The following is a 23,553-nucleotide window of genomic DNA, read 5'->3' as shown; positions in this document are numbered from 1 at the left end:
TTTTTTCCATTGTATTGTAAATCCTTTTTTGCATTTAGTCGCAATGTTTCGATTATGAGACAAATGTATCTGATATGATATACTTTCATTTTGAGACAGTAAACCTATTTTGACCGCCATTTTATCTGATAAATCTTTTGAAAATTACTAAAATTTCTTCATTGACGTGTCTGAATGATGAAAGGATCATGAAAGGATATCAAATTATGGACTATTGTAATCCTACTACAAAGTATTACGAAATATGAATCATAGGAAAAGTTGTGACTTGTCAGGGGATACCAGTTTTGTAAACCAATGAAAGACTTTGTAATGACTGTATATAGATAGACTGTGAAATCTCTAATGTTTGTGTAGTAGTATTTTCGTGAAGTTCATGGTTGCAGCAATTCATAATATTAAAATCTCAATGAATTTATGAAATTTCCTTTTGTATAAATCTTAAAAATGTCAAGTCCATGGATTGCTGACTCTACTATAAAACTGTTTTGACTGAAACCATGGCATTAATAGACATTACTGTAATATAACAAGGGTCATAGGTCATCAAATTTAAGTTTTGAAGTCAGAATGTCATTGGTCATTTAAGTTTGGGCTAATATTTGTGCTTAGCAAATCATGTGCGTGCGTTTTTAACCGGTTTACATTTGCTTAAACCGGTGCTAGGGGTTGGCAGGGATGCTGCATGTTTCATTACGCCTTATGAGCAGACTCAATCAAACCTATCAATTTCACTTGGTTGCGGCCTTTGTTTCAAAAAAGGGTTTCAGATTTTATTATTTACCACAGCAAAAGTCTTTAAGTGCCGTGCTGTGTTGGAAATGCCTCCCAATGCCTTTACTCAGTGTTGTTATATTTTCCTGTCCATTGGGATAATAGAAATGATACAGTTTTACTGCAATAAAAGTTCTGCTTAATCTAATGCTAGGGGTTTCTTACCAGTCATGGACAGAATCTGAAAATATCTTTTCCGTTGCTCTCTGAGCTCCCAAAGGATCATTTTACAATTTTATTTCTAATCATGAACCAAGCTATAAAAATGCACCACATAGCACTTGTAAGCACAGCACATACAATTATAAATTGAACTTTTGTTTGTCCTAATATTTCTAAGATCATAAGTTATTTTACCAAAAAGCAATATGTCAAAAATATGTGATAATAGACCAAGGAGGATTATCTTTAAAATATATGACCAAAGGCAACGACCACAATTTTAATACTGTCCAAAATACGTGAATGGATCCAAAGGACATTTTCTATAAAATATGGAACAAGATAGAAATGAATGAATTGAATTTATATATTACGGATTTTTAAAAAATGTTGAAATAAACCACGTTTGAAACGTGTGTACATAGAACAGATTGGATGTGTGTCAATTTTTACAAGAAATATCACATAAAATATTTGCGTTCTACAGAATCACTAAGATTTAAAATCGGAATGTATTTCAATTTCAAGGTGAAATGTTGTTGTATACAACTGAGATTTGTTAGAAAAGGAAGTGAAACCTTGTCATATTACAAGCTAAATAACCTTAGAGTTGTAACCTAATCTATAAAGCCACAAATTATTGTGAGTTTTGAGTATTATATCAGCCCAGGAAGTTTAATACAGATCAGATATCACAAGCACGCACTGAATCGATATAAAATAGTGCATTGTATTTGTAGTCATTGACTATTCAATTAAACAAGGATGAAAGTGTTGTTTTAATTGTTAAATCAGGAAATAAAACGGGAAACGGAAAACCATTAATTGAAACGAAAACTGAATCTTTGCTGTAAAAGTATGTATTACTCTCAAGCTTTTATATTCACTTGTTCTAGTAGATATTGTTAAAGTCACAATAAATTATAATAAGTTATAATATATTGAATTGTTTATTAATGCATAATATGTGCTCATTAATTATGCTTTTTAAACATATTTGTTTATAACTGATATATAAATTTCTATGTAGTAGTTGTACCCCCCGACAACAAAGTTGTAAGGGAGATATACTAGTTTCAGGTTGTCTGTCTGTCCGTCTGTCTGTCTGTCTGTCCGTAGACACAGTCTTGTGCGCACCATCTCTCCTTATCCCCTTGACACATTTTAATGAAACTTCACACAAGTGATCAGTAACAACAGTAGTTGTGCATGGGACATGTTAGATTCTTTCAGAAAAACAATTTGCAGAATTACGGGACTTTGTTTTTTGTTACTGTACTATATACATAGACACAATCTCGTGCACACTATCTCTCCTCATCCCCTTGACACAATTTAATGAAACTTCACATAAGTGATCAGTAACAACAGTAGTTGTGCACGGGGCATGTTAGGTTCTTTCAACAGCAAAAATTGCAGAGTTATGGGACTTTGTTTCTTGTTAACATACTATGTTTATACAGTCTGCATATGCCATCTTGTGCGCGCCCTTGCACACAATTTAATGAAACTTCACACAAGTGATCAGTACCAACCCTAGTTGTGCATGGTGCATGTTACGTTCTTTTAGATAAATATTCTGCATAGTTATGGGACTTTGTTTTTAGTTACTAAACTGTATACATACAGTCTATATACATACAGTCCACATAATTATGCAATCTTGTGTGCGTTAAATTGCAATGTACCGTGTCAGTGCATGCGGGGGGTACATTCATCACCTTTAGTGATAGCTCTAGTTTCCATTTGGATTTGAAATGAACATACATAATATTTTGTAGTATAGCACTTAATAAACCATTGTACATTTTAGACAAGATAACTTTGTTATGAATTGTAGAGGAGTTAATGGTATAATATTGATATGTTCGTTTTGCCCTTAATAACATATAAATAACTTTCACAAATTTTGTTAAAGTAATTTCTATCTTTTATGATTTATGCTTGGTAATTGCTATTTTAATTTTCAGAACTTTAGGTAACTTCCTCAGTAATACCCAGTCTTTTCCTGCTTACAATGTTTTCCTTAAACAAATCCCCAAAACAAACCGGGTTGTAAAATTAAGTATTGGCCATTCCACAGCTTATAACGATTGACTTGTTGCTTTAAAACATGTAATGATTGTAATAATTTATTATTACTGTATACACTGCATAAATGATTACTTAAGAAACTGCATTCAAGACCATGCACTATGACATATGTTTCAGAAAAGATGGCCAGTGTAGACAGACAGGAGATAGGAATTGATAATGTAAGCAGTTCTGTTTTAGATTTCTAAAATGACACACTATTGAAGTAAAACTTTAGTTATAATATTATTCCAGCCCCTAAAAACAAGTTTGTGACACTTGGCTACCCGCAAGTCTATTTTGCACATCTTTTTTAATCGTTCTTTATTCCAGGGAACTACAACTAGGTACAATTTTGTTAAAACGATTAAACTGAACTAAAAAATATATTTGTTTTAGATGTAAGATAAAGTTATCTTTTGTTCATGACTAAGTGGAAAGATATAAATATTTTTTCCACTGGCTCTTAAACTCAAAATAGTCAAAATTCAATTAGAACAATAAATTAAAAAAAGATTAGGAAGAAAAAAATATGCTTGTTTATTTTAGATATAAGCTCTTGTAAACAAACTATCTTACATTGTCGCTCGTTGCTAGGCTACCTGTGAATATAGAACATGTACAGTTGACTGTGCTATATATTTTGATATCAGATATCCTCCATAATGGTTGAACAAGTCATTCAAACATATTTCATTAAAAATAAAACATATAATATTTAATGACGAAGCATCATTTTGATTTACAAAAAGATACATAAAACAGAAAGAAAATAATAAATTACTGGCGTACTGTATCCCAAAGACTTATGGGCAGTCGCCTTCATTGCAAGTTGCTACACATGTTGGCCTTTGTCCTTGTTATTGTACAAACAAGAGTAAGTGTACTTGCTTTTACATTTCAGATTTCAATAAATTCTGAAGATGTCATACAAAAAGAAGGTACCAAATTAATACTCAAATTAAAATAACAAATATGAAAATAGAGAGGAATGTAACATAATATAACTGTAAACCGGATTGGTATAAGAAGCAATTAACTATTGTGGCTTATTTAGGAAATTTCTCGACATTGAACGCAACAAACATTTCATGATGGCGCTTTGTTGCGTTTGCATACGCACTAATATAAAAAGTATGAAATAAATTGCCTTTTCGTCTCGCGTTGGCGCGAACGGCAGACGGCACACAAAAAATCTGGTATGTTGCTATGCGCATGCGCATATTCGTAAAATTTTCATGAAGATTTCACAACAGTAGCTTTTGTCGCTATTCCATGGCGGCATATTTGCGAATCTTTCTGTACGAAATATCACCTTTGAATCAAACTATTTTGCCTAGATATTGATAAAAACATCTCAAGTGAAAATGACGAATATGCACATGCGCAGCGCAGTGAGATACGCAAAAGAACAGAAAAGGCTTTTGGCGCGCGCGATCTGCTCCGTTCAATGGTTCGTTCTTGAGCTTGATAGTTTCGTTTTGTTCCAAACACGTGTTCCAAGTCAACACAACGAAACTTCTAAAGTTCGGTTTTGGCGCGTTTGCGGGGGAACAAGGACGATACAACTAAATGTGCTACAGAAGCCCTCAAGCACGCCAACACGACGTAATAAATTATCTTTTATCACATGTTTGACGTCGCTTGAGTGTAATAAAGCCATTAGATATAAATAATGATACACTAATCTAATAAAGCAATGTCGTCGGCGTCGTTTATGGTGTAGGAGTCGTGGGTCAATTTGACTTGTTTATATAGTTACAGAAAGAAGAATATTTGATGTTTTGACAGGAAAAGCTAGCATGTGATAAAAAGAATATTATATATGTGACTTTTCACATTGAATGTAATAAACTCTAGGAATAACATTTATACAGTGCTCGGCACAGCCTCGCATTTTATTATTTTATTCAACCCGTTTAATAAATTCAATATAAAAAGACACTCATGTAACAGCCTATGAAGATACTAAATGCGTTCTGTAAATGCACGCATCCATTGGTATTAAAACAACAACATTTACAAGAGATAGCTTTATGACCTTAATGGTTGTATTACGTTTGCCTGAGTGTTTTCTCACGTACTTGATAAAATTAGACTGGTCAACAATGAAGAGTGAGTGATTTTTTCCGTGTTGAAACATGGTGTGATTGTTTAATCAATATAACTATACGTGCTACGATTTTACCACAATTATGTATACTAACAATGCTGCTGAATGTGTTGCATTCGTTAAATCCCGTAATGAGATTACAGCATATTGCGTTGCCTCAAACTAATTATGTTCGGGTCATTTTTTGCAGAAGAAAAGCCACCTTATGATGACGATGACAAAGCAAAACACAATGTAGAAGCTCGCTGCTCCTCGCATGTTCGTATGCTCGGAAACATAGATGAACAATCTAACAGGAGAGGAAACGTTGATTCTAGAAGCGTTAAAATCTGTTCCAAACACAAAAACAAAGGTATCTTATTCAATTAACAGAAGGAATAAAATGTCATGATTTTAAACAATGCTTTGTTTTTATTTCATATAGTTAATTACAAGTGCAAGAATAATAAAATTTTACAAAATATTCTATTTTTACGCTTACATTAATAATTAGAATGAATATTTATACTATAGGTTCTCTTTGGTTGACCTTTGCTTTACGACTCTTCTTATTTTCACCAATAAAATGGAAGGGCGGAGCTTGTTGGATAAGCGTATTCCATCTAGCTTGGTTTGTTGTGTACATCGTCAAGATATGCTACCTAACTCATGTTGTAAGTACCCATTTTAAAGTCATACATAAAAGCTGTTCGTTGTTAAAATGACAAATATCGAACAGGAAAAGCAACATTCAATAAACATAACCACCAGTACAAAACCATCATACGTGGCTGTCGTAAGAATACGCCCACGTCGTCTACTAAAGGTTATAAGTTCTAACTCTCTGAGATCACAGAGTCCATTCAGCTTCCTCAGAGATATGATTCCTCTTAAACCGATACTAGAGGGTGTGAGGGATGTTGTATGTCTTATAAACACTCATTTATAGATTCAACCACGAATATATTTGTCCTATGTTCTCTCATAGATATGAGCCGCGCCATGGGAAAACCAACATAGTGGTTTTGCGACCAGCATCCGCGCAGTCTGGTCAGGATCAATGCTGTTCGCTAACGGTTTCTCTAATTACAATAGACTTTGAAAGCGAACAGCATGGATCCTGACCAGACTGCGCGGATGCGCATACTGGTTTGAATCTGTGCTGGTCGCAAAGCACTATGTTGGTTTTCTCATGGCACGGCTCATATTGTTGTTGTTCCTGTTAGAATATGTATTTGTTCTTTACGTTTAAAATAAAAATGAATTGCGTCTACTGTGGTAGACCCACGCTACATATGCCTTCATGGTAAAATCGTTGAATATGAAATGCATGCATATCTATAGTTTCTCATAGGTGTTGCTCGAAGCTACGAAGTGAAATTACCTGGGACATTAATTCCCTGGTTTTTTTTTATTAAGCCTTTATTGTGTTATCAAGAAATGTACACCTAATTTCAAATGTCATTTTTTTCTGACCTTTCTTTTACCGTTGCAGACGTTTCAAATAGGACATTGTCGTGAACGCGTGAGCAGTATTATCGAGGATGGCTACATTGCCCTACATCACACCTTGTTGCAAAATTGGGACGCCAGTAAGCTAATTGTATGTTCGTAGGTATATCTTATCTTCGAAACAAAGTGAAGCTACCACGCTCACGAGTGATGGACCAAGATATCCAAAAACGAGGTTCTTGCTCATCTCTGAGTACGGGACAGTCAATTCCAAAATTCTTAGTAGAATTATAATTTAATAATTTAAAAAAGGTCGATCAATCGTGAAGTCAGTAATCCCACAATAACCGTTGGTTTCTGCGCGCCTGTTGCATTGTAACATCCCAATTGCACGCTCGCGCTAAATTTGATTCAGTCGTGCCATGCAACCAACAATATTTTTTAACTTTATGCTGTTTTTCGAGTGAGCCAAAAACCTGACAATAAAATTTTACAAATAAAATCATTAATTACATGCACACGATAATTTCATGCTAAACGGTTATTGTGGGTCTACTGACTTCACGGTTGTTCATCTTTTTAAGTTTCCCACGTGAAGTTCTTTAAGTGTAATGTGGTATGAATAAAATACATGTATATATATATTTATATTTTTCTAATTAACAAATACTCCAGTTATAGGTTAAAGGTCAGTAATTCAAATCCTTCTTTGTTTCATATAAAAAACGACAACTTCATGTTGTCTTTACGTATCTTTAGAGAACATCACTTTTTCCTACACCAATTTTTCATGAAAGTTCTATCACAAATTAACGCAAAAATGAAAAGAAAATAGGGGGTTGAATAGTTCCTAGTGAAATGCCAGTCAGTTGTGGTCTGCTACCCTAAAAATGGCGCATATTTGCTCTCCTCCGCGCAATAAACACCTACTTCCGGTTTCGATCTGCAAAACTTGCCATGTGGGTTGTATGAACATGAAAACCGTCTCATTTCATGCAGAATGTATTCTAGTAGCGAAAAAGTGTGATTAAAGCACTCGTTCTACACGAATTTGCGCAGAAAATGGGAAAATTAGGATCTATTTATTATGGACTTCTTTCGACTACACCACGGAAGCACATTTTCGACCGAATAACTGACCTTATTCCTATAAGAAATGTTTCTTATCAAATTTTACACCATTTTCATATCTATTTCCAAGAAAGATGTAATACCAAACATATTGCCAAGTTTCATTGTGAAATTTCGAGACTTTAGAGAAATATAGACATTTAATAGAAGCCACCCCCTACCCATTTACAGGGCTAAATTTTGGCCCTATGGTCCTTTTATTGCATATTTTGGTAAAAGTTTCACTTTTTTGCATCATTTTTCACTGGGATTCTGAAATATCATTCATTCCGTCATGAATAAGACCTAGAAGGATGCATTTTGTGCATTTTCTGACATTCTGGAGACAAAGTATTGGCTTTTTAATCCCAGAAATCGCTGCTGAAATAGGCGCATCTACATAAAATAAGGTCAAAATTCAAAATTTTTCAAATTTCATTATTATTTTGCATTGGAAACACTCTTTTATATCATATACAACCGATTTATGGCTATAAAGACTAATTGCGATGTGTTTCGAGAATAGTCTTATTTCAGCTCTTATATACATCTGGGTAGTTTCTTTTGCTGTTCAGTATATCATAGAATAATGTTTATTTGAAACAGATATGAATATGACGACTGATCAGTAGGTTAAAAACGCGCTTATTGATTCTTCCATACCCGTACCGAAATATAACGAATAAGCTTTTAATTTCGACAATGTATGAGATATATTCTGATAAATAGAATTTGAAATGAATAAAGCAAACTATATGTAACGTAAAAGTAATGCTGTTTTTAACTTACTTGTAGGTTATGAGACATTGCCTTATCCCCCGTCCATAGGAAAGTTTGCTGTGTATAACACGGACGATCTTCGAAAAAGAATAAACTATGCCGTGGAAAATGGAAGTATTCGTAAATTGTCTAGAACTTTATAGCGCGAAAGCTGTTAAGAAATGTTACAAATGTTTGTGATAAAATGCTTACAATAGATTAATGTATACAATTCTAATATCACCATTTCAAGAAAACAAAATTAAAGTCCTGTGAATGACTTGTCTTCTTCAGGTAGTAAACAATCGTTCATGTATGAGCTATGATTTTGAAAACATTCTAGATATAGAATTGAATAAAAGTTATGGTATGTTAAAAATCGTTTTCTTGTATTGTTAACCTTTATATATTCGCATCCGCAACTCTTGATGTTTTGGTTGTTAAATATATTTTCAGGTCTACAATGCAGAATCTGAGGCCACAGGATACTTTAGAAAACTACCCGGCGATGACATAACTATATACGTTGTTTGCTTTGATTTGATAGATGATCCAGAGAAACAAACACTTAAAAACATTCACACCAATGGTAAGATTATTGCCTAGATTACAACGCATGCAGACACATATTCGTTAAGTTATAATCGTTTGAAAAAGTACCGATGAATTACAAAAAAATCGCTCGCTGAAAAACCAAATAATAATAATAATAAAATATAAAACCACACACCTTTTCGAGACTACAGCAGGAAATACACTTGCTCTTAGAATATTTCAGAGGTTGCTTTATGATGATTATGCACGGTGTGTAAAATATACATTTTACAGGTAACAGCTAGATATATACGAAATCATATTTTGGAAAAAAAAGTATTGTTTACGTTCCAGGAGTCTGATTTTGTACAATAACACAAACTAGATGCCCACGGGCAACATGTCGAGCCCGCCAGCTGTCAAAAAAGACTAGGAGTTGAGCATGACACCCTGTCTCATTGAGGCAAACATTTATGCCAAATAAAAATGATTGCAAAAAGTTACAATATAAGTTATTTATAGTAACAACAAAGGGAAGTAAATCTTTAAAAAAATCAAAGTCCACACAAAAATCCTTACCAGTAGAAATAGGTCAAAATACACCTCCAAATTGGATGTAACATGCATATTGTACTACAGAAAAGTGGTCTTGAATTTTCCCTACGACCAGTAATAAAAAGGTACAATATAAGCTATTTTATAGTAACAACAAAGGGAAGTAATTCTAGGTTCTTGCACATGACACTCCGTCTCATGATGGTGAACTGTTGTGCCAAGTTACATCAAAATCCCTCTATGCATGAAAAAGCAATGCTCCGGACAAAGTCATTCTTGTATCTGACTTTTGACCTCTAAGTGTGACCTTGACCTTAGATCTAGGGACCTGTTTCTTGCGCATGACACTCCGTCACATGACTGTGAACATTTGTGTGCCAAGTTACATCAAAATTCCTCCATGCATAAAGAAGAAATGCTCCGGACAAAGTCATTATTGAACTGAACCTTTGACCTCCAAGTGTGACCTTGACATTTAAGATAGGAACCTGCGGTTTGCGCATGACACTCCGTCTTACTGAGATTAACATTTATGCCAAATATAAATGAGATTGCTCCATGCATGTTAAAGTTATGGTCCGGACAAACAAATCCGGACGGACGCACGCACGCACGTACATACACCGAACAGCCATTTGGACAACTATGTCTTCGCTTCCGCAAGCGGGCTCGACAAAAGCCGTGTTATTGTTCCGTTTCATTAGCTCGTCTGATTTTGAAAACAAAGCTACGTGGTAGAGTTGTTACTTGATCGTCGGCGTTGGCGTCAGTGTCGGCGTTGGTAAAAAAATTGTTAAGGTCCATCTTTTGTCAAAATCTATAAGTGCTACAGCTCTGAAACCTTGTTTACTTGTTTATCATCATAAGCTGACTATGAAGGCCAAGAACCATACATATATATTGTCAGAATTATGGCCCGTTTTTTACTTAGAAAAATTGAGTCTCTTGGTTTAAGTTTTTGTTTAGGTCCACCTTTTCACAAAGCTCTACAGCTTTGAAACTTCGCACACTTGTGTATCATCATCAGAAGACTATGTAGATTAAGCACCACAACACTAACTTGCATTTTGTAAGAATTATGACACTTTTTATACTTAGAAAATCTAACCTATAACTCTTTTCTTACATTTTGTCCAGCACTTGCAGACGAGCGATGTTCTTGTTTTATCTCTGTCAATGTCTAAGAAGTGGCGTGACCGCGTCGCGTAACAATTATCAACATATTAATTCAAAAGGTGGAAGAAATTACTGAAAGAGATGACTCTTGTCATTGTCGGTCCTAGTTTTTTAAATATCAAAACTGCCCTTCTGTTAAAATATTGATGTAGGAAAAGCGACCGCAAAAATGTCCAGACAGTACAAAAACACATCTTTCTGACATATTGCTTTAATCAAATTAATACAATTCTCTATTGCAATGTGGAGTGCTGTGTGGAAGGCTACGGCTTATGCATGTCTCTTTTGCATGTATGGCATTTTACTTGTTGTTTATAAATCAGTTCTATGAATAAAATGCAACAAAGTGAAATTATAGCAGATTCAGCAAAATGTTACGTAAGCCGACTAATATCTCGTACATTTTCGTGTAGGATTTCTGACAAACGTGTAGGCTTGTTGAACGCTTCTTAGGCAGTAGTGTCACCAGCATTTAAAGATATTTTATGAATGATGGTTTACTTTAAAAAAGAATATTTAGACGAATACTATACTACAAATGTAGTATCTAAAGATTTATCGTTGATAAGATGTTCACACAAAAATACAATGTAACTCTTCGTTTAAAATTATTTTTATTAGTTCGGCGGAGTTTTAAACCAGACCTTGGATTGTCAAAGCATGAAAAAGAAGACGGCAATACATTATACAGCTACAATGTTACAGTGGATCTCAATAACAACAATATGTCCTCTGTTCTAGACAGGTTTGTTTGAAAAAATGTCTTTAGATGCAAATAGGACTGATTTCAGAAATATCACACAGCTTTACTCAAATATTACGTCAAAGAAGTCATATATGGCACAATACCATTATGGAGGAGTCAAGATATATATTTAATCTTTAATCTACATATTGTAACAAAAATATTCAGTTAATTAGAAAAAAAGCACATTTTTACAAATTTACTCTCATGATCAATTTAAACAAAAATTGTAAATGACACTTTAGGGCCCTGGAACTGAGGATTGCATTTTCTATTCATTCATTGAGAGTGGACAGGTTCAATAACGATTTAAGGTGCCTTCATATATATGGAAATGTAAGTATATTTCTAGTTTATAAATATGTTGTAATGCTGTACAAAATGTTTATTTTTCTGCAAAGTCCAATGTGGTGGATCTAACCTTAGTCAGTTATATGCCTGTAATATAAACCATGGTCAGTAGGAAGTATAAGGAATACAACCACGGTGCTCTTAGAAAAGATTAAGAAGACTATTTCATCAGTGTACAAAACAAAAATAATAGCTCCTACCTAAAGATATCAAGATTACTAACGATTTCCTAACTGTCTTAAGTCCAAATTTTAGATTTAAAAACAAAAATAAACAATTCATGCTCTGCATCTGGGTAAATACAAGATTAACCCTTTTATGTGTATATTCTAGGTTAAAAACAGTCCGCACTTAATAAATACATAACCAACCTAAGTCGGTGGTCAGCACGAGACTATTACTATATGTCATTTAACTGTGAACAGCTGTGAGTTTTATATGTGGTTATTTGATTAGGAATTTCTACTTTAATTGTGAAAATGATATGTGTAAGTGACAAAAATTAGCCTACTATATGTTTAAAATAACATTTATATGTACATTGTTTTCAAGGTGTCTTTCAATGATGAAGATCACAATGGTCAAGTGAACGTTAATCTCTTTACTGACACTTTACCAATTAGATGTACAAAAATGAATTACTCTCTTACAGGTGAAATCATAGTCATCATGGTTTAATCTAAAACATCAATCGGCAGAACGGAAAAGAAATTCATGAAAAGCGTATTTAATACTTAAAAACCAGGATTGCAAGACGTATATTCCTATTTTTTTTATGAAAAATAAAAGTGTCACTATGTTTTAATGAATTGACTGACATTTTACCTTTATTTGTTTGACACTGTTTTAGCACCATTTTACAGCATTTACAATACCACATCAGTCTGCCAGAGTTACACTTAAATATGCTAGACAAAAAAAATATCGTTTATATTTGTTTTTAGAGTTTTAAAGAAACAAGCTGATACGATTGAAAAAGAAAGCCGGGAAAATTTATCTAAACGTTTTTTTCACTACGTACAGATTCTCCACAATGCAGGGATTATCACGGGAAAGTTGCACTTGGTGTCGAGATACTGGCTTACGTTGCCATTTGTGGTGATTGTGTTATGTTTGTAGGAGGAATAATCGCACTGATTGTGAGTAAAAACTACTGGATTATAAGAGAGGGGCAAGACGGATTTGGTTGTAAAATATCTTTCACCGATGCAGTCTAGAGCCTCAAGTGAAACTGTAAATTCCGGTATTCATGAGTGCAAGATATCAATTTGTACCGGAATCATGTACAACATACGACATTTTCAATGTTTTAACATAATTCTATCAATTTTGTACCGTAATTCACAATGTCACGTTTATCGTCTTTACTTCTCAAAATTAATGTCGGAAAGTTCCTTTAGATAGATTGATTACTTCTTTCTATATATAATACGGTGGCCGTTCTGGTATGCTTGTGTTCTTTATGGTAAATATAAGTACACCTATGATTTTACTAAAGTTTATTTTCGAGAAAAACTTTCGATTTTTTTATATCCCACATTCTTTAGCATTTTAGTGTAGATCTGTGCTATTTCAGTTATCATTTTGTTAGAAACAGTGTAAAATGAAAAATATCAATTTCAGTTTTGTCACAAATACACAAATAAGTATGTCTTTGTTAAAACATTTTAATTATCGCCGAACTAAAGTCTCTTAAAATAACGAAAAAGACAATTTGTGACCATTACCCATTGCTCGCTCATGAATGTAGATAATTTACCTGTCTCAGTTGTCAAATAATTTGTTCATTTATATGTTTTGGTTTTTTAATTGACATGTGTCTGTCAAAATATTCTTTGCTTTATCCCCTGCAATAAACACAGATATGATAGAAACAAAATTTATATGACAACTTCCCAGTATGTTTCCGCTTTGAATTCGTAAAAATGGTTTTGTATATTTGTAAGAAATATAGGATATGATTTCTTTTCAATATGATTAGAAAAGAAACGCTACGAAAGTTTAGATACCATAATTCTGTTTACATTTTTTTGCCCATTCTTTCCCCTTGCATTTGTATCTGCTCTCCTTTTACAATGAGTAAGTTATCGTACCCATCTTAATTTTGGCTGTTGGAATCTTAAGGTGTTGCCCGATTGTTGTTTCTTCCTGCTTATCTGCTGATGTGTGTGCATTAGTGTGGTTGTGCGTCTGTGTGTCTCGGGCGGTGCCCTACATTGTTGATATATCTTACTTGACTGTTTGTTTAGCTAGGTAATTTAGTTGTGTGTGTGTGTGTGTGTGCGTGTGCGTGTGCGTGTGTGTGTGTGTGTGTGTGTGTGTGTGCGGTGCGTGTGCGTGTTTGTCTTTCGTGTGTCTGCGCTGCTGTGGTTTACGTTGTAGGGTAACTGTGATTATGGAACATAGTATTCTCTTTTTTAATATTCATCCTAGATCCACTTGCCCTTTTACTTCCCCCTTCTACGCCCTACCCCTTCCCCACTTTTATTTCTATATTTTGCATAAAATTATATTGCACTTGTTGTTGGAGTTTTGAAGCAACCCGTATATAATATTTTTCCATTACAACTTCTTTTTTCGTGGGCCCACTCTTTGCAAATACGTGTCTCTGTGGCTGTGTTTCTGGTGCTCTCTGCTTCCGATAAACCTACGTATTCCTTTGATCTTTTATACAGATAACATATGCCTATATGCGAAAACATTACAAAAGTATCTACGGTGAGGCAGGAGGAAGGAAAAATCTGCCTTGGTGTGAATATTTTGGAAATGTGCAGTGGTGGCATATTCCATCTATCACAGGTGATGTATTCACACTACTGGGAGTCAGGTGGATCATAGACAAGGTAATGGATAAGGTCTTCCATACACTGGATATATGGGTGTTTCACTGCCTGCCATATACTTTTCGTTAAAGGATGAATTCATTGAAACATTAAAATCCTTCTAATAATCACCATTACGATATAACTTAAGTTGGGCAACAAACATAATACATTACTTACGTGTAATTAAACTGACAATAGTATATCAATGATTGATATATATTCAGAGTTTCAATAAAGTAAAATATATCAATATCCTTTTGTACTTGTCTCGTTTTCATCATCGACTTGATTTATAAAGTTTTAATAGACAGTGAGAAATTGAATAGACAATTTTGTGACAAATTTTGGATATATGACGTATTTTAGATGATGGTTTTGATAGACAGAAATACTAAAACGGCGCAAATATCTAATTGGTTTGTTCCATTAGATGTTACCTTTAAGATCTATCTGCCTTTATCATTTGAGGTACAACTTATAGTGGGATCAATTCGTAACAAGAAATGCCAAAATACTTCAGAAAATGGAAAAAGCACCAAATTTGGCACAGGTTTTTACCAAAGCAAAAGACACATTATTTTCATGGGAACCAATTGATACTTTCAAGATGGCCGATACGGCGGCCATTTTAAAAATGGCCGCCAAAACTTGATATTAACTGTTAGGGAGTCAGACGAAAGGTCATTGTATTTACATTTATTCCCAAAATGCACTGAAATATAAATGTATAAGATGCGACGAATCTTATTTTTTTTATGAAAACTATAGAATAACAATTCAAATGCAGTTAGTTTCTTTCTGTGTCCATGGTAACAGGGAAAATATAGCCGTAAACCCTCTGTTTTGTACTATCAAAACAAAATCTTTGTCATGTTCTCATATTGTTTATCTTATTTTACTTTATGTAGTTTGTACTATAATATGAAAAAGGCAAAGCCTCTGAGCGAGCGTAGCTTAAACGACAAAGAAACTATTCACTGCTAAAAATAATTCGCGAGAACCTATTCACTTGAAAAGAAACAAAAATTTAGTGTCATCATACCTGTAACAGCGAATATCATACGTTGCAAAATTTATGGAAAGCCGGTGTCACGGTGACGCCATTACCTGTTTGCCGCGTTCTTGTGGCTTTATGCTTATTAAAGACATTTTGTCCCATTTTCTGGCAAATGCTTGATCTTTTAAAAGAAAATAATATTTTTTTTTCTACCAACTCGAAATCTTTCTTGCATTATTATTGAGTGATGGATAATATTCAGCAATCAAATGTAGTTCTGTATTCAAGTGAGCACCTGTCCACTAGGGACGCGCTTTTCGTAAAATAAAAGCAAAATAACATAACTTTTTAAAAATAAAGACACCTAAATGGATATAGAGATTGTAACTCAAATATGAAATTTAAAAAAAGAAGAAGAAAAATCCCGACTTTAACGGAAGTAGAACAAAATGGCGGCGCCCAGACGTCGACGAATTTTTTTCAGCTACAATACTTTGCCTCATTCAGCACACCTTTGTTATATTCGCCTACACATTGCCGTAAGGCGAGCTTCGCGCTCGCAATTACTTTAATTTAATCCACTACAACATATTAGAAGATTGTTGTTATTCCCCTACCAGTTTTTAGCCGTAGGGGTCATATACGTTGCACCCATAAGCCTGTTAGTCCGTAAGCCATGGAATGTGGGATACTGCGACAGCTATAAAAGTACAGTATAATTTTTCATGAAACATGGTACATAGACGGATGACAGAATGTGGAGAATGCCAAAATTATTTAAATTTGTTGTTATGGCAACTAATGTGGTTGCTATGGCAACAACTAGTCGAATGATATGACAAAAAGTGTCACCTGTGAGTTTTATAAGTAAGGGAGATGTTTCTCGACAAATTGTACATAGATAGAAAGAAAAATTGAGAACATCACAGTTATCTTGTTTTGTCAATTTTTACATCCGTTCGTCCGTCTGTATGTCCGCCCATCAGGCTAAAATAGTGAATTCTTTTATAACTTTAGAAGAACAAATCTTTCTTCATGAAACCTGGTTTATAAATCGGAAGTAACTTGGAGAATATGCAGGTCCTTAAGCTTAGTTTCTATGCAAAAAAGTTTAGTCTCTGTGTTACCAAATATGACAAATACCCTTTTCTTTTAGGGACTGTTGAAAGAACTGAGAATGATGTTGTGAAATCAAAAAAAATGGTCAAAGTATTCCCAAGCATTTTTTACAGAAACATAGGGGAATTGCATTTTATCCGTACGTGCCACAAACATCAAGTGGTGTTATCCTTGGGAACAAATGCATGTTGCAGTTATACATCCTGACAACATTCTGTCACTTCATGTACATCACATTAAAAGCTTGAAGTTTGTTTGTCTGTAGGTTCATGTACAATACTGAGCTTAATCCGATATTGTGAAATATAAGAGTCAGCATCTCTATTCAGATGTCAGAAAACAACGACATTGAGTCATATTTTGAAAATTAAAGCTCTCCCTGATATGGATCGATGTATTCTCAGTTCATTGTCCCTATTCATCAATACCACAGGAGTCTGAAAACTGTAGTTTAAGTAATTATATTCAATATGTCCTTACTCATCATATTTTTTAACTTTGCAAAAATGTCCAAATATAGATATTACTGCTCATTACTGCACATTTCTTCGTATTTTGAGGACTCTTGTAGAACTGATAGATTCTGCTTCTAACTTAGTGACTGTACACACATTATATGCTAATGACACGAAACTATGAAGTTCGATCCCTAGCCGTGTGATATCAAAGACGAACAAAAGGTATTAGTAGTTTCCTCACTTGGAGCTCAGCATTTAGAGGATAGTGCTAGGACTGGTCAGCCTGATGTCAGTATAATGTGACTTGGTGGGGTATCATGTCACATATCTACGGCTAGATAGATATTCCGGTGGGGTAGCATCATACCATGCCCAATGCTACAAGCAGACAGCCCCATTTAAATGACTGAAATATTGTTGACCCGAGCACACACACACACGCACACGCACACGCGCACGCGCACGCACGCACGCACGCACTAAAGCACAAAAGCACACAACGCATTGTGCTTAAACTTGACAAAAACAAACTAAAACAGGAACATACAAATATAAATCTGATTTTCCTGATTAAACGGCAACGATTTTCTTCCAAAAGAAACATTGTCTGACAGGGAATGTCCATATGTCCGAAGTAGCAGTCACATGCTCTACCGAACATTATTTCATATTTTAGCTAAGTTTTATTAATTCTGCAAGTTGCAAACTAATGACAAAATAAAACACATGTCATTTATTCTCTAATATACTACATTTTACATAGTTTTAATTGTAATAAAGTTTTACGTAGGACTGTTTCCATTTTAAACATCCTTTATAGGTCAGCTACCATTGTTTACGCAATTCTGGCACACTTAAAATTAATGCATTCTGATTTTTTCTTCATAATAGCTAATTTGTATCGAGGGGAGACAACTTTTTTAAATTTTTGTTGGAAGTATAGTATTTGAATAACAGAAAATATTTTAATTCATTTATACAGGTGATTAGCATTAATTAAAGTGATGACTTTAACTGTTTATCTAAGTATTATAGGTAATATTAGGTATTTCTTAAGATTATATAATGTATGGCGGCTATCTTGGATTTTTCGGCCATATTGGATTTTTGGAGTGGATCTTATGCTCATTTTTTTCGGTTTTGCCCTAAAGTAGTTATGTTCCAAGTTTTGTGCTTTTCCCATTTTCTGAAGTATTTTTTCACGATTTGACTGGACTATTACAGAAAAGATGAACATAAAATAAAGTTCTAATCTAGAGAACATGAAAAATGTCATAGAGCATAAACGCGGCAGAAACTTTATATATGTTAAACAATCATTTAGAGAATAACAAAGAAACTTTGTCTTTAAGCTTGGTGATGAAAACGACCTGGAGAATCAACCTTTGAACCAGTGGGACAAACATGTTGTGTATATTGGCTCAGGCTGCTTACTCACTTGGTTTTCACTGCTTCGATTCATCAAAATTAATCACAAGTTCACAGTAAGTTTTTTGTAAGATGAACTTCAAGGGGTTTGCTCTTGTGATATTATACTCAATAAATTTCATTCAAACGGAATAATATAAACGTAGATTACATGGACGATACTATACCAAATCTTTATTTATATATAATCGCAAACTTAAGGTTTCGTTTTGCAAGAAATATATAGTTACATTATGAGTTTTGCATTTGTTTTGCTTTGAAATTCCCGATTTTCTTTTTCATAGATTTGTTCGTCTTATATAATGGTTAAATGCTTTTGGCAAGTTAGAGTCTTTGTTTTAATTATCGAGTTTCTTTTGCATAGGTATGTTCGTCTTGTGATTAATGTTATACACCAAATATATTTCAGTTGTTGTTTAAGACCATACAAAGATCAGCCGTGGATGTTATCTTCTTCCTTGCCTGTGTTATCATTATCTTTGTCGGATTCTGGTCGTGTGCATATATAGTTCTTGGACCGTATCATGTTAAGGTACTACATCTTCTGAAAGGTTTATTTATTTTGTGAAATAGCATCAAATCAGTTACCTCACTTTCGGATAAAATATTTTCTCAATCCATTTAAACCTAATCAAGTTAAAACTTCATACATTACAATGCACGATATGCCAGAGGCTAAGACTAATAAAACACATTTGACCAATACCTAGAAACCGGATTCCTTCACTAAACTAATGGGACAACTATAACAATTATAAGAGCTACCACAGAGCGACAGCGCGCTCGACAATTTCGATGCTGGATGAAATTGGGCACATCTGAAGAAGCTCGAGCCATTGTCATTGGAGTGTTTAATGACTCAAATGTGGATGAAGATATTTGACAATAGCTTAGATAAGTGTCAAATGTATTTAGTAATAACTGAGATGAAATATATTTAAACATTATATAAGTATAAAAGGGACATAATTCGTGGAAAGCTTCTGCAAAAGTACCTGACCATATGTCAGATCATGTGGTTAAAAATGTGGAACTACTGTTTTAAGTTTGAATCAAATCTGTTTAATATAACTGAGATAGAGCAAACGTTCATTACATTTTGAACATAAAATCATATTAGTAAAATGAAGGCATTACTCATAACATATTGGTGCCACCGTTATATGATGTGGGTGATGCTGCTAAACAACCATTTTAAGTTTTATTAAATCCATTTAGTAACAACAGAGGTATGGTGAAAAAGCATCAAAATGAAATTGAAATTCCATAAGTAAAAGGGGAAATAATTCATCGATCGCGGCCGCGATCATATTGAATAGGACAAGTATATGCGCGCTGGGGAAAATATTTCATGATGGACCTGTGAATTCTTTACTTATGGGTGAAACAGGTCTCATAAGCGTAAATACGACTAGCTTCTACTGATTATAAAACATACCGTACGATTTGTTGTGAATTAACTGTTGTTGTACTTTTAGTAGTTCAACCGCCACCCTTGTTTAAGAGCAACATTTAAAAAACACGTTTTTTTCATCCTCAAGTAATAAGTAAGTAGACTCGCCCAGTTTAATCAATCTAGACGCATAATCTAACTATACATAGAGCGCTTATATCACCCGATTTACATTCGGAGCATTTTCCACGCGTTTCGGGCTTTATCGTATGTTTAACATGGGATTTTTGAGCCGTCCAAAGATGTTGGAAATGTTTGTCTCATTGTTTATTTTTTTAAATAAAAATGTTACTGCTTTCATTGTCTACCACTTTTTTTCCACCCTTGCCTGAAAAATCAGTAATGAGTTTGTTCAGACAATTGTGCTCTGTTGAAATTTAAACAAACACAAGTTTACCTGCATAAACAGAAAGCATGATATGTCACCATGCGCGGATCCAGGGGGGGGGGGGGGGGGGGGGGGGGGGGGGGGGGGGGCAGACCGGACCCCATCTGGAAAATCTTTAAAAATGGAAAGAAAATGTTTTTCGAAGAAGGCAACATTAGGACTGCTTGTAAAGTATATACGGCTGCTGCTACATACGACCCCGACATAATTCATATTATTTATCTAAAAGAAACTAAGAATTTTACCTTCAAGAAAGCTTGATTTTATCATTTTCCCAAATTTAACAGGTTAGTCCATAAAACTGTCCCAGAATGCAAAAAATGAAATGCTAAATTTCAAAATTTCCAGGATGTGGGGGGGGGGGGCGGGCAGGGGATCGGACCCCCTCTGAGAAAATTGGCTGTGTCCGTGCATGGTCACTATACCTGTCCTGTACTGGACATTATGGTAAACGCTTCTTTCCTGCACAAATGACAATTTCGCAACTTCTGTCCGGTTTGTACAAATTTCTGGCCGCGATAAACCATTTGACTTGTTAAATATTTGGATTAGAGTTATTGACATTGTGTCATATCATAAGGATGATGATATGGAAGAACTATTTTCAGTTTGAATCAATAACAATGATATAGTGAAAGTGCACCAAAATGAACCTGAAATTCTCAGCACAACGGCGGCATAATTCATGAAAGGGTGTTAATTAATAACATACTGGTGCCAGAGTAATCGTCCTTGTAAGTATGGACAACTGTTGGCTGTAAATTTCAATCAAATCTCTTCTTTAACAGCAGAGATATAGTGAAAATGCATCAAAATTAACCCAAAATTCTAAGTCAAAAGAGTGATATTGTGCGAGAGACCCTTGTTCCATATGATGTGGCTGATGACCAGGAATAACAGTTTTAAGTTTCAAGCAAATTCATAAAGTAATAATAGAGGGATAAAGAGAAAGTTTATCAAAACTTTAACCAAGGTTTGGACGCGTAAGTACGCCGACGCCGGGTCGAGTAGAGTAGGGTAGCTCTCCATATACTTCTTATTGTCAAACTAAAAATGTGTATAAGTTACCGTGCTGCCCTTCAAACGCTCTTTATGTAGTTTTTGTGTGGTTTCGAAATAACCTATTCATAGTTTTTATTTGAAGCCGTATTTTAGACTTTAGTTAAATTAAACTATCCTCAGTTTGCTTTTACCTGTTTGATGTTGAAGATATATGCTTGCAATAGTAAAGTGTTGTGATGTCTATATACGTTGAAAAAGAAAACAACTTATATTTTACAGTTCCAAAGTCTCTCAACCACTGCAGAAAGTTTGTTTGCTATGATAAATGGTGACGAAATCTTTGCATCGTTTGCGTTATTACAAAAGGCCTACGTTGGAGACATTAACAGAGTCTGGTTATTTTCTAGGATCATCATCTATGGTTATGTTACAATTTTCACAGTTTTAGCCTTTAATCTATTGATTGCCTTGTTCAACAGCGCATACGAAGTCGTGAAGGTAATTATACAATATATCTGTAACATTTATATAGTAATATAGTTATATGTATTAAAAAGTAATATGTTCAAATTTCACTTTTGTCCGGAAATGGCACACTTTTGTCCGAAAATGGCACACTTTTGTCCGCAAAGGGCACAATTAATGACCATTTATTTAATGAAAGAAGCTGAAAATACGGTCAAAGTTATTATTATTATATTATTATGGTCCTTGTGTGTTCGCTATTATAATATTCCCGTACTTTCTATGGCAGAAGACCTTTCTTAAAATATCTGTTCTTTCATAATCAGGTATTTTCATGTTTTAACAAACTAATGATTCAGTTTCAAAAATGAATTTAGTACAGAAGATGACCATAATGGTATTTTTTTTCTGTGTAGTGTAAAAAGCAGATTTTATTTAGAAGTAATCAAATTGATACTGTCCTTCAGGACACAGATGTTTTCTTTTATAACTATAGAAGTCTTCACCAGAATATTAAAATGTCAAATTAATGTTAAATTAAAATAACACTACCATGAAAATTTATCACGTTGAAATTCATTTGATATTTTTGTTGTAGTTTTAACACCATCGAACTTCAAATGAATAATTCTTATCTGATAAGTCATCCATGTTTAGTTTCTTCTTAAGCAATATTGTGATGAAAACTTCCATGTCTAAACACTATAATGAAATATTTTTTATGTTGTGTATTACAGAACTCGTATGAACAACAAAAGGAAACACGCAAGGATTCGATTCCAACCACACTGTCATACTTTATGTGTATGGACTTCAGTACAGACCGAACCCCTGGTATATGTTGTAAGATTTCGTACGACGATCGCAATGGCTTGTTCAATTGTAGGCCGCACACGATCAGTTGCTGTAGAAATCGCGACTGCGCGTGTGGGCTATTTAGCAAACTGATCCAGTTTATGTGTTTTAAAATATTCACAATATGCTGCTGCCAGTGTGAGACACAAGCAAGCGTTCCAGAAGATAATGAGTGTGAGGCATGAATGAATAAGTCAGATTTTCATTCAAAATTCATGGACTCCACAAAAATGTGATGTTTTTTCCAAAATTTACATATTTGGTTTTGTATTTGGAATATTTTGGTGAAATCAATGACATTGTCGTTGACATTTCAAGTTTTTTACATAGATCTGCTCTGGTATTGCAAGTTTTGAAACTTGAACTAGCGGTAATATCTTTTTCACATCTGATAACATGCTGGACATTTGTCTAGATCTGTTTCGTGTATGCCAATTCTTTACTTTAGATTTTGTTGAATTAGAATAAAGTCAACAGAATTGAGTGGTTATCAACTGAAAACACGTATTACACGACCGCATCTCTTGATAAGACATCAGTAACGCCTCGTCATAAAAGTAGACTTCAGTCTTCCTTAAAACGACTACAGTCGAGACTGCCTTAACGACCCCCTGAATTTAGCGACTCCCTGTCATATGCGACCCTATTTTATGCTCCGGACGCAATTTACTATTAAAAGAGTCTGAATTAAGCAACCCCCTGCCTTACGCGACAAGCGACTGTGAAATCAGGCTCCCGAATCGATATTTAGACCGTTTTCAGCGACTTTGAGACGCTCCC

General features: G+C 34.3%; 1 protein-coding gene across 8 annotated transcripts in view; it reads left to right on the top strand.

The window, feature by feature from the left end:
- LOC128557613 (mucolipin-3-like) overlaps window positions 1–23,256 on the top strand; it is a 67,470-nt gene extending 44,214 nt beyond the window's left edge. For 3 of the 8 annotated variants that reach the window (XM_053545164.1, XM_053545167.1, XM_053545165.1), the window contains 13 exons: window positions 5,636–5,775; window positions 6,597–6,693; window positions 8,459–8,554; window positions 8,880–9,011; window positions 11,309–11,432; window positions 11,678–11,768; window positions 12,336–12,435; window positions 12,807–12,922; window positions 14,459–14,626; window positions 18,535–18,666; window positions 19,020–19,142; window positions 21,733–21,951; window positions 22,656–23,256. In XM_053545164.1, the coding sequence (XP_053401139.1) occupies window positions 5,636–5,775; window positions 6,597–6,693; window positions 8,459–8,554; window positions 8,880–9,011; window positions 11,309–11,432; window positions 11,678–11,768; window positions 12,336–12,435; window positions 12,807–12,922; window positions 14,459–14,626; window positions 18,535–18,666; window positions 19,020–19,142; window positions 21,733–21,951; window positions 22,656–22,958 (1,841 nt within the window). In that variant the 3' untranslated portion in view covers window positions 22,959–23,256. Of the gene's footprint in view, window positions 1–1,633; window positions 1,793–3,147; window positions 3,192–3,913; window positions 3,951–5,312; window positions 5,475–5,635; window positions 5,776–6,596; window positions 6,694–8,458; window positions 8,555–8,879; window positions 9,012–11,308; window positions 11,433–11,677; window positions 11,769–12,335; window positions 12,436–12,806; window positions 12,923–14,458; window positions 14,627–18,534; window positions 18,667–19,019; window positions 19,162–21,239; window positions 21,435–21,732; window positions 21,952–22,655 lie in introns of those variants that run through there. The other 5 variants (XM_053545166.1, XM_053545168.1, XM_053545169.1 and 2 more) reach the window with 5 other exon arrangements.
- Window positions 23,257–23,553: the final 297 nt, after the last annotated feature.

Source organism: Mercenaria mercenaria, chromosome 6, assembly GCF_021730395.1.
Source record: "Mercenaria mercenaria strain notata chromosome 6, MADL_Memer_1, whole genome shotgun sequence".
Taxonomy (NCBI): domain Eukaryota; kingdom Metazoa; phylum Mollusca; class Bivalvia; order Venerida; family Veneridae; genus Mercenaria; species Mercenaria mercenaria.
The sequence above is the reverse complement of the archived record's forward strand: the minus strand, read 5'-3'. Positions and strand labels throughout refer to the sequence as shown.